The 12163-nt window shown below is 38.9% G+C and overlaps 1 protein-coding gene across 3 annotated transcripts in view; it reads right to left on the bottom strand.

Annotated features, from left to right (window-relative positions):
• The window catches only part of Actn (alpha actinin), a 307581-nt gene that overhangs the window by 13057 nt on the left and 282361 nt on the right, over nt 1-12163 (bottom strand). For all 3 annotated transcript variants that reach the window (XM_090386850.1, XM_090386853.1, XM_090386851.1), the window contains one exon: nt 10311-10469. In XM_090386850.1, the coding sequence (XP_090242976.1) occupies nt 10311-10469 (159 nt within the window). The remainder of the gene's footprint in view (nt 1-10310; nt 10470-12163) is intronic.

Here is a 12163-nt window from a genome sequence, read left to right as displayed (position 1 = left end):
AATATGTAGCAGTGTTTTAGAAATCTGTTAGATTAGTATAGTATTATCAATAAAATTTATTAATCTTATTAAATTTCATTGTAAATTAAATTATACTTAAACGGAATCATGACCCAGACTAGAGCAGCAAAGCAGCATTCACAGAATAGCCAGAGTGCTGTGGCTCATGGGAGAACCAAAGGGGGTGATTCTCTCATGCATCACAGTCTAATACAATGCGTGAAATGTTTGCAGACCTGTCTAGAACAGGACATGATCTAGCCAAGGAGGATGTCTTTGTGTGTGTGTGTGTAAGGTGCAGAGACTATGAAGAAATTAGGCGAAAACTCAGCATTCTGATGGGCGCCTATGAGAGTTTGAGGTGTAGAGTAAATGCCCTCAAAGAAATTAATGAGGGGTCCATCATGCTCTCAACTGCCTAATTCAACTCCAGTGCTCACTCCTGTGCATCAGGCAACACAGCGACAATCTCCAAGGCAGAATGCACTGGTCCCACAGGAACTAGTTATTGTCGGTGACTCTACTGTCAGGGAGATGGGGAATATAGTATGCAAAAAGGATAGGTGGAACAGGGTATGTCTGCCAGGTACAAAGGTTGATGACATTGTAGAGCAGATATCTTTTAAGGGCACAAAAGGTGATATTGTTGTACACATTGGCACTAATGACCTTAAGAGTAAGAGATCTGAAGATTTACTTAACAAGTACAGGTCAATGCTGAAAAAAAAGTTGCAAGTTAGGGTTAAATTTGAAAGTGTCTGCAATTCTGCCCCAACACGATAGGCGGGAGTATATGATGAGAGCCTTGTCAATCAATTTGGCCCTGGAGAGACTGTGCACGGCTCACGGGGTAAAATTTTTTTTTCAGCATGGTCTGTGCTTGTTAACAGGAGAGACTGCTTCTACAGGGATGGGATACACTTAAATAGAAAGGGTGCAAGAATGTTTGCTGATGCTAACGAGGCAGTGTTAGGTGGGTCAGAAAACTGCTAGTTTTGGGGGGGATTCACAGACTAGAAGATTAACGGTAGCTGCAGGCAGAAGCAAATGCGATTCTTGCACTGCCTCTACTGTAATGAGCAGCAGCCTAGAGAGCAAGTTGCTGGGGATTTCAAGAGCTGCTGGGAGTCATCATGAAACAAGTAAATACATGGGTTTTGCTAAGGTAACTAAGAGTAAGAACAAGTACATGTATACTTGCATTACACTAATGCTAGAAGTATAGTAAATAAAACTGACGAATTTGAAGTGCTGATCAAGACATCAAAGGCAGATATTGTTGGGATATCAGAGACATGGTGTCACACGTATATAAGCAGTGCAGAATTGGAATTTGGGGAGTACAATGTGTACAGAAAGGACAGACAGAGTAGGAAGGGAGGAGGGGTTATGCTGTTAGTTAAGAAACACACAAAATCTAAGGAAGTGCATCCAGCTGACATGGGTGGACAGTGCAATGTTAAGTCTGTCTGGTGTGACATAAACACTGGGAAAGGGAAAATGAAAGTAGGAGTATGTTATAGGTCAAATGATGCTGATGAGTAAAATGAACAGTTGTGCAGAGAAATAGAATGGGCCAGTAAATCAGAATGTCTTGTAATGGGGGATTTTAACTTTCCAGATATTGACTGGAACTTGTGGATTGGTCACTTGCACGCTAGCAAGATTTTGTGGATTTATTGGAGGTGATATTTTCTACAGCAACATGTTCGGGGGCAACCAGAGGGAGTAATACCCTTGATCTGATTATCAGCAGTGATGATGCTGCAACTGCTGATCAGTTGCGTCATCACTGTGGTTCCTTTATGTCTTGTCACACATGACAAGACAGATAAAGGAACCACTAGGTGACAGTGGTCACAGTTTACTGATGTGGGATTTACTTAAAGATATTAACTACGATCAAGGGTAAAGGGAAGGGTTTTTGTTTTCATAAAGGTGACTACAGTGGCCTCAGACAGTTTTTAAATTCTATAGAATGGGATCAACTGATGATGTTACCAAATGGTGAATTCTAAATGAAAAGCCTTCGTGGACCTTGAAATACTGTTCAAGGTTCAGGCCTAAATGGATGTCGGATGAATTAATGAGGCTCGTGGCAGAAAAGAAAAATGCATGGGAGGCATATAAATTATCAGGCGACACAGAAGCCTATGACAGATATAAGCTAGTCTCTAATCAAGTCACAAAGGAAGTTAGGCAGGTGAAGGCAGCTTACGTGAAATCCTTGGCAAAGGACGCAAAGAAAAACAGCAAAGAGTTCTTTACTTATGCAAACTCTAGAAGGAAGGGGATGAATCAGGTCGGTCCACTTAATATAAATGGTTTGACTATTTATTATCCTGCTCAAGTAGCTGATAAACGTATTTTGCATCTACATTCACACATGAGGAGTTATTCAAGGAGGGGAATGCCAGAAGTTTATCAAACTCTAACAGGGAGATAAGTGATTTTGTGATAATTGAGAGCAAAGTGGAGGAGAAATTGTTGAAGTTAAACATAAAAATGGCATTGGGGTAGATGGAATCTATCCAGTTATAATGAATAAGGCAGCAAGGGAAGTAAGCAAACCCTAAGCCATAATTATGAGAGCATCCTTAGAGTCAAGGAAGGTCCCCATTGGACTGGAGATGTGCAAATGTTTCCCAAATTCACAAAGGAGGTTCAAAGGGTGACACAAATAATTATAGACCTGTTAGTTTAACTTCTGTTCTGGGGAAAATAATGGAGTCATTGGTTAAAGAGGTGATTCTAGGTGATCCTGTATCACCTCAAGACAGCACCAATAGTTCACACACAGCATGGATTTGTTAAGGGGAAAGTCTTGTCTGACCTATCTGATTGGATACTACGATGTGGTCACAAAGGAACTGGATGCTAAAAATAATTTTGATATCATACTTGGATTTCAGTAAAGCTTTTGATACTGTTGCACACAAGTCTACCGTACAAGTTGGAGCGGTATGGCATTAAGGGCAAGTTACTGCAATGGATAAAGGGATGGTTGAGTGGGAGACAGCAGAGAGTGGTAATAAATGGACACTGCTCTACATGGACTAATGTTATTAGTGGAGTCCCCCAGGGTTCGGTGCTGGGCCCCCTTGTTGTTTTGTGTATTTATCAATGATATCAATGAAGGTATATCAGGCTTAATGTCCAAGTTTGCAGATGATACAAAGGTTGGCAGGGTTGTTAATGACACTAAAGACAGTATGCTACTATAACAGGATCTAGAAAAGTTAGGCAGATAGGCTGAGAAGTGGCAACTGAAGTTTAACATTGACAAATGCAAAGTACTACATATGGGTAGCAGTAACCCAGAGAAACTTACCAACTCTGTGGTACTACAGTCAGGGAGGTGGAGAATGAAAAAGACCAGCGGGTAACTGTGCATTCAGATATGAAGTTCTCTGAGCAGTGCAGACGGGCTGCCAGAGCAGGAGTTTTGTCAATGATATATAGGAATTTTGCTAGCAGAGACAAGGAGGTGATTATCCCTTTGTATAAGGCAATGGTCAGGCCACACCTTGAGTACTGTATACAGGTCTGGAGGCCTCATTTTAGGAAGGATATAGAGTTGCTAGAGTGAGTACAGAGAAGGGCAACAAGATTGGTGAGAGGAACAAAGGGGTCTGCTCATGAAGAAAGCCTTAAGTTCTGCAAGTTGCAGCATCTTGAGACTAGGCACCTGTGAGGTGATCTGATTGGGGTCTATAAGGCCTTGAATGGTTTGAGCAGGCTCAATGCTGACGGGATACTTCCGCTTGCTCAGACTAAGAACCTGAGGGGGCATAGATTCAAACTGAGGAAAGGCAGTTGCAGAATAGATGTGCGGAAGTTTGCCTTTAGCCAACGGGTAGTTGATTGCTGGAACAGACTTCCATCTGTTGTTATGGAAGTTGATAGCTTAAATAACATTTGGGATTAATGGATGGGGGAAATGGGAAGGGATTGTTTTTTTTTTTTTTTTTTTTGGCTGATACTGTATAAGATTGCATTTTTGCATCCTATGCCTCAACTAACGCTAATATAATTTATTGTAAATATTTAGTTTGTCTTGCATTTTCACAAAAAGTTGCACTTATTTAAAGATAGCAGCATCCTCTAGATAATGTGTTGGATGTTGCTTTAGCTCAATAAATGTTTTCTTGGCTAGATGATGTACTGTAAATGACATTCTTCAGATGATCCCAAGGGGAAGGAATCTAAATTAGTTAAGTCTGGAATCCAACAAGACTATTTATATTTAGTCATTGTTATTCAATCCATTTTGCCAAAAATGGATTGTCCTCCAACATACATTTAATCTAAAGAATGGTGGAATACTATATACTAATTTCAAAAAATACCCATTTAGATTATTGTTCCTTCATAAAAAAAAAAAAACAACTCAATTAGGATAATATAAATTCACAGATACTATAAATTTTCACAACATAATTAAAAATTTTTTTTTTTTATTATTATACATTTTACTATTATTCACTATTGTACATATTTCACACATGTATAGCATATATTAAATACATGCTGTACATTTCTTCAGGGCAATTCAAAAATAGAGGTCAACACTTTACATGCTGCTCTTGCACATTACACATGAAAATATATAAAATTATATGTGACAATATGAAATTTAGGTAACAAAATTTCATTTGTCATTTCTTTAAAAATTATTGTAATTTTTCCCAAAGATGACTTTTCTGTTGAGTTTTCTAAGCCAACAAAAAATCAGTAACTAAATTATGTAACTGAAGCAATTCTCCCATATATATGAGAGAGTTTTGAAAAGTTGGTGGTCCTGTTTTAAAAATTTATATACAGGGTTGTTAAAATTAAAAGTATCCCTATGTAGAGGGTTCTGGAGCGAGTTCTAAGGCTCATGCTGAAGAGAAATTTGGACAATAGGTACAATAAAGAATGTGCTCGGCTATTGGAAAAGAAAAATTAGTTACAAAATTTGTCACTATATGGCACTGTGGCAATACAAATCACTTGAACAGCACTACAATTGTTCAATGTGTCCTCCATTTTGGTCAGCAACAGTTTTTATTTGAAGAACAGCATTTTCTACAGCAGAACGTTACATGTCAACTGGAATAGCCAGCACATGTCTAATGCCGTCCTTCAGATCTGCCAGAGTTTGACATCTTTTCCAATACACCTTATCCTTCAAAAACCCCCACAACCAGAAGTTGCATGGAGTGAGGTCCGGTGATAGGGGTGGCCAAGGTGTCTGGAAACAATGGCTGATGACCCGTTAGTCTGTAAAGTGTTGCCTTAGCAATCTTTGGACACAACGGTGGATGTGGGGTGGTGCACCACCTTGCATGAATATGGTATCTCAAAGGCACCCACGTTGTTGCAGCTCTAGTATTGCGAAATTTGCCAACATTTCATACTATCACTGTCCAGTGATGGAACAGGTGCAGGGTCCAGTCAGTGTTACCTGTTCAAAAAAAAGATGGCCCAATCATGAATGTGGTCGTAAATCCACACCACACTGTCCCTTTTGGAGACTGCAACGGGACCTCTTGGATAACTCAAGGGTTTTCTGTTGCCCAAATGCAACAGTGTGCGTATTCACTTGTCCTTTTAAGCAGAAGTGGTCTTCATCACTCCAAAGGATGATCCATGGGCAAGTGATATCCACTGTCATTCGTGCCAGAAACTGAAGAGCATATGCAAAATGAATATCTGCATCACCATGCTTTAGCTGCTGTAGCATGTGCATCTTGTAAGGATAGTACCACAACACCTGACACATTACTAGCCTTACAGTGGAAAACGGCATGTCCACTTCACGAGAAATAGCTGGCACACTTGTGCTACCACATGGAGATTAACTTGATAAATCCACAACAGCCACAGCCACATCTTCAACACGAGAGGAGTCCACTCGTTTTCGACCCCTACCTGGTTGAACACCAAGATGTCCTGTCGCTTCAAATTTCGCAATAATTTTGCGGACAGCACAAACAGTCATAGGTCCACGCCTTATGCACTTCTGACACCGGAATTCTCTGATAGCCACAGCTGCATTGTTGCTGTTCTGATAGTACAGCTTCACTAACAGTGCCTTTTCCTGCAACGTTGTTGGCATTGCTGCTGTAGGGCAGGCAAACACCTACTGTATGATTTTGAAGAGACTGCTTTGCTTTTATACAGTACAGCAGAGCTGAGTAGTGCCACTGTGGCAATAACTTGCGATTATGCAAATAACTTAAATTATTTGCATAATCGTAACTAAGATAGTTACGTGCCATACAGTGACAAATTTTGTAACTAATTTTTTTTTTCCAATAAATGGCGAGCGCATTCTTTATTGTACCTGTTGTCCAAATTTCTCTTCAGTATGAGCCTTAGAACTCGCTCCAGAGCCTTTTACATAGGGATACTTTAATTTTAACAACCCTGTACTTATTAAATCAAACTTCAAATAGCAACTCACCAAGTTGCATGCAGTTTCAATAATGTCTTTTTTTTTTTTTTTTTTTTTTTTTTTTTTAAATTACAGGTCCTGAAGCCAGCAAAGTTGTGTGCACAAGGAAAGATGAAAAAAATTGGTTGCCATGCAGTCATCCAATATTTTAGAAAAAATGGACTAATTCCAAAGGCAAAGAGACAAACGAGCAGTCCAAACAGTGGAAACAAAGCTCTTCTCTCCCTCCACAGAAAGCCAAAGTTAATTCCTTCTGACTTTGCCAGAAATCATAAGGAATTGATGCCATCACCTTGCCAGAAGTCAATTTCTTCTGGCAAGATGGGGTGTTTCCAGCAACACTCCTGGCACCTCCGTAGCCAGGTGGGCAGGAGCAGCAGTGCGTAGCACACGCTTCTTGATTAGACCGGGGTTCGAGCCCATGACCACCAAATACGGAGGATGCGGAAAGGTCACGGAATGACCACCGCATATCCCCGGAACAATATGGCCTTAGTTGCTAATGCTCCTAAAAAAAACCAAACAAGCACACTCCATCTGCATCCCTAAAAACCAATGCCATCACGTTCAGAAAGACTAGAATATCACAGAGGCACATTAAACAGACTTCGTGAGGTGTTTGCATGAAATCTTCAAAGACAAATGCTGAGAAAAACTGAGCAAAGGAATCTTGTTCCACCAGGACAATGTGCCTGCTCACAAGTCTGTCAGTCAATACTATGCTGCTGCTGCATGAGTGTGGCTTTGAAATCTTGGACCATCTCTCATATTCACCAGATTTAGCACCATCAGACTTTCATCTATTTCCTAAATTGAAAAAATACTTGGCTGGCACCATTTTCTAACCGAAAGCAATGTCAATGCATTCCTTGTGGCTCAAGAGAAAACTTTCTTTGCAACATCGGTGGAAAAAGTGTATCAACTACAAAGGGTACTACGTTGGAGAGTAACACTACCAGACTCCTCAAATAAACCCTTCATACTTATGCCATGGAATTTTCAAATTTCCCTCATAGGTTAAAATCTGGCATTATATCTCAGAAAACAACAGATTTGTGCATTCAGATATTTAATGATACATTCCAGTATCACTTTTTAATGGATGTCTTTGCTTTAATTTCTTGAATTTACTTGCACATCATGCCAACTTTGCAAAACAGTTCACTGAAATTATGTATTCATCATTCCAAGATAAGCAGTGTATTGTGGCATTATTAAGTGATAATGTTCATGTTAATGTGAGTGCACCAGTAACATTAACAAGCAAATTACATTATAAAAAAGGTTGTAACAGGCTGTGAAGTTGATTGAGATATTAAACCCTTACAGAAAAATGGTGCACAGAATTTTCACACCAACTGAGTATGCAAAATTTGTGCTTTGCATATAGTGCATGTCAAGGAAATATTACATATGCAGCAACTGAATATCACTATTGATTTTTACAATGTGAATATCCTGAATGATGTGTTTATCACTATCCGTTATATAACCTCAAGGAATAGGGTTCCCAAACAGAGAGAAGTGATCATGCTCAGGCTTATTTCATGGAAACAAGACTCAAAATCAGCCAAAATGAATAGTATCTACTGACCTTCCACCAGTAGAAGATTGTAGCAACAACAGGGCTGATTCAAGGTTTCATTTGGGACATACATCAAAATTTATGTCCATTCTGGCAAGATGGAGTGTTGCATTCTATAGACAATGGATTCAAGTGTTCTAAACAGGAGAAAAAGGGCACCTGTTATTGGATCATATACCACTGTATTGAACATTGGGGTGTTTTCATCAATATAATGTGAACTTACACATGTTGCAGGATGCCTTGCATATGCAATCTGCATTTTTTTATCATGGAGAATTTGCACATTGTCAGCCAAGTCTGATTCCAGGTATAATTCAGTGCTATTGTGCAGGTCAGCACTGTGAGAGACTACTTTATAAGACCACATGAAAAGCAATAATACAGCTAAAACAATGGGGCATCATCATATGTCTGTCAATTGTGTGCTTTATATGGCCAGTTTGCCTGTTTCATAGGACCAAACAAAAAAAAAAAAAAAATCTAATTTGGCCATGGTATAAAAAAACAAACAAAAAAACAAGAAACATAATCCCACAGCAAAGCTCACTTGACCTGGTCATGCCCATCATCTTTGTGAAATAGCGAAACTAGTAAAAGTCAATTCTAGTACCATGTGCATCATAATTTGCACAACTTATATTACTGTGCCGAAATGGTTCACTGGTTACAAGAACACAAATATAGCAGTCTCTGCTTGCAATATTTTAGACATTTTTATGGAAGGATTGTTGTAGATCAGAAACAAAGAAAATGAGATTGCAGTAAAATTATCACAGCTAAACTCTCTGTTGCCAAAGAAGCTTATGGCATGCTCAGTACCAGTAATGCAAAAACACTAGGAACAACAATGCCTATACAGCCAAACAAAAATATGTACAAGACAAGCAAGGTCTTGTGCACATTTTTCTCGATGTATCCTAATGTTTTTGCCATATCACATTGAAGTAAATATCACATAATACCACAAAACACTAATTTTTAGGCGGGCAATGAAGTCCAAGCATCCAACTACATTTGGGAGATGCTCAAATACCTTCTTTATAGATGCTAGATCTTTCTCTGTGTCATTATTTATCTTTGGGCCCTTGCAAAACTCTGAAAGGCAACAGTGTGGTTAAATGATGATATGACCACTAGTTCTTTGTTTGATCTTCTATCCAAACAGATGACAGCCATTGCATCTCTTCCAATTCTTTGTGTCTTGATCTAATGGATTTTGTTACACTTTGAGTTTTTCCTGCTATGAAAGTGTTTATTTTCTCTGCATTCTTTATAATTCTCGGCGTTGCCTCATTTAGGCCTGTAGCATGTGCAATATCACATATTCTTTCATTTTGCTCAAAGCGTTTCACAATTTCATATTTTTCTCTATCGACAGAGGCGACTGGCCGTAAGCCTTACCGAGGAAACCCCAATGGGCCAGAGACCAGTATGATTTTGGCCATAAATGCTAGTATGAGGCCGCTACAGATTTTCCCGGGTAAGAATTTTTGACCCAGTCCACCTCTGTCTATCAATATTGCTTTTCTTTTTCTCTCTGAATTTGTAATGTCTTCACCAGGATGCTTCCTTTTCACACCTTTTAAGTATTTTACTCATTTTTAGGGAATAAAGCACAATTACAAAATGAGGAGGCATGCTTGATACACAAAGCTGCATGTGTAGCAACTGAACAAACAACACCGTAAAGGCAGAGACACACTATTAACACCTCACTAGCTTACATTTTTCTAAAGCACATTTCTGGGGGTTACTACCATAAAACAATAAAAACAATTTCCAGTTGCGTTTCTGCTGGCGGAATCTGTTATAAACTGGTAGTAAACTTGATCTAATTGCATTTGCGATAATACCGATAGCTGGAATTGTGTAGGTTTTTACGTTTATTATAGTGAAATCTGTTTCCCCTTCACTGATATAAAAAACATAAATACATTTTCAGAATCTTCTCTTCATTTCTATCGTGTTGCGTTCAGTTGGGGTGATTCCACATTCGACTGCCATTTCTTGTAAACACAAAGGTGAATCATGCATAAGTGAACCCTGTACATGTTATATACGATATCATTCCCCTATTTATAAATCACGTATGATCAAATTCGTGTAGTGTAAACACGTGTTATATGAGGACTGACTGTATACATTTCAATGATTCTTTGAATGATCCTTACATATAAGAAGAGCTGTTACAGGGCATAGGGGCTATTGAATGCAGCTGTCACATTCCCCCCACCACCCAAAAGAAACAGTATAACATCAAATACATAATTAAATGCTTACCTGTCTGTCATTACGGATGTTGTAACCAAGGCTAACCAAGCAAGACTTAAACTCTTCTGGAGCCAGACGACCTGTTCGATTTTTATCAAAATGATTAAAGGACATGCGGAATTCATTCAACTGATCCTGAGTGATACCTTTGGAGTCCCGAGTGAGAATCTAAGAATAAAATAAATTATTATCAAAAAAGATAGTTATGGTATGTTTAATTTTGCAAACCATCAAATCAAAACTGTTAAAGTATGCTATGCATTAAGAATGGGAAATATAGAAAAATTAATTTATTATATTAAAACTAGTTAGTGCATACCATAGAAATTTGAGCTATATGAACAATTTTCTCGCTCTCTTTTTTTTTTTTTGCATTACCAGTTATATAACAAGAACCAAATGAATTTATTTTTGTTTTTCCCTATTTAAGGGTGCTAACCTTGGTAGGAACAGACTAGTGTTATTATGCATAGTTGCTAGTGTTTACTGTTTACAACCCAACCATAAGTGTAAGTAAATTCATTGTGCTAAATATAATTAATGTACTGGATATGTAGTGAATATGAGGCGGTAAAGCAAATAAAACTTTTAACAGTAAATGAACTACACAAACAAACTCAGCATGGATGGAAGATATAAAACAACATTCTATTCCTCTGAGCCATGCAATGCATTAGCATTAATAACGGAACATGATACAAGAAAGAAAGCTTATATAGCATCAAAAAAAAAAAAAAAAAACCCTTCTCATTTCACCCATCCACTTGCTCCAAATGTTTGTCTAGTTTTGCCTTATTCAATGGATTCCCATTTAAGCTATCAACTTCTACAATGACAGATGGAAGTTGTTCCAGCAATCAACCACCCGCTGGCTAAAGGCAAACTTCCGCATGTCTATTCTACAACTGTCTTTCCTCAATTTGAATTTATGCCCTCTCAGGCGATTATTCTGAGCAAGAGGAAGAATTCCATCAGCATTGAGCATGCTCAAAACATTCGAGGTTTTATACACCTCAATCAGATCACCTTGCAGGTGCCTAGTCTTCAGACACTGTAATTTGCAAAATTTAAGCCTTTTTTTGTAAGAGCAACTCTTTGTTCCGTTCATTAATCTTGTTTGCCCTTCTCTGTACTCGTTCCAACTTCCAACAGCTCTACATCCTTCTTCAAATGAGGGTTCCAGACCTGTATACAGTACTCAAGGTGTGGCCTGACCATTGCTTTATACAAGGCGATAATCACCTCCTTATCCCTGCTAGAAAAATTCCTGTATATCATTGACAAGACACCATGAGCTACTCTTGCAGACCGTCTGCACTGCTCAGAAAACATATCTGCCTGCACAATTACCAGGTCCTTTTCTTTCTCTACCACTGTCAGTGTGGTACCAGAGAGTTGATACATTACTCTGGGATTACTGCTTCCCATATGTAGTACTTTACATTTGTCAATGTTAAACTTCATTTGCCACCTCTCAGCCCATCAGCTCAACTTTTCTAGATCCTGTTGCAGCAGCAGCGTACTGTCATTAGTGTCATTATGTTATTTTGTTTTTAGCAGCATTAGCAACTAAGGCCATATTGCTCCGGGGATATGCGGTGGTCATTCCCTGACCTTTCCGCATCCTCCGTATTTGGTGGCTCGCGGGCTCGAACCCCCGGTCTAATCAAGAAGTGTGTGCTATGCACTACTGCTCCTGCCCACCTGGCAATGGAGGCGCCATTTAGTGTCATTAATAACCCTGCCAACCTTTGTATTGTCTACAAACTTGGACATTAAGCCTGATATACCATCGTCAATATCATTAATAAATACAGAAAACAACAACGGACCCAACACTGAACCCTGGGGAACTCCACTAA

This window comes from Mastigoproctus giganteus, chromosome 12 (genome assembly GCF_048544385.1).
Source record: "Mastigoproctus giganteus isolate SK-2022 chromosome 12, ASM4854438v1, whole genome shotgun sequence".
Classification (NCBI taxonomy): domain Eukaryota; kingdom Metazoa; phylum Arthropoda; class Arachnida; order Uropygi; family Thelyphonidae; genus Mastigoproctus; species Mastigoproctus giganteus.
This window is presented reverse-complemented; position numbering and strand designations above follow the sequence as displayed.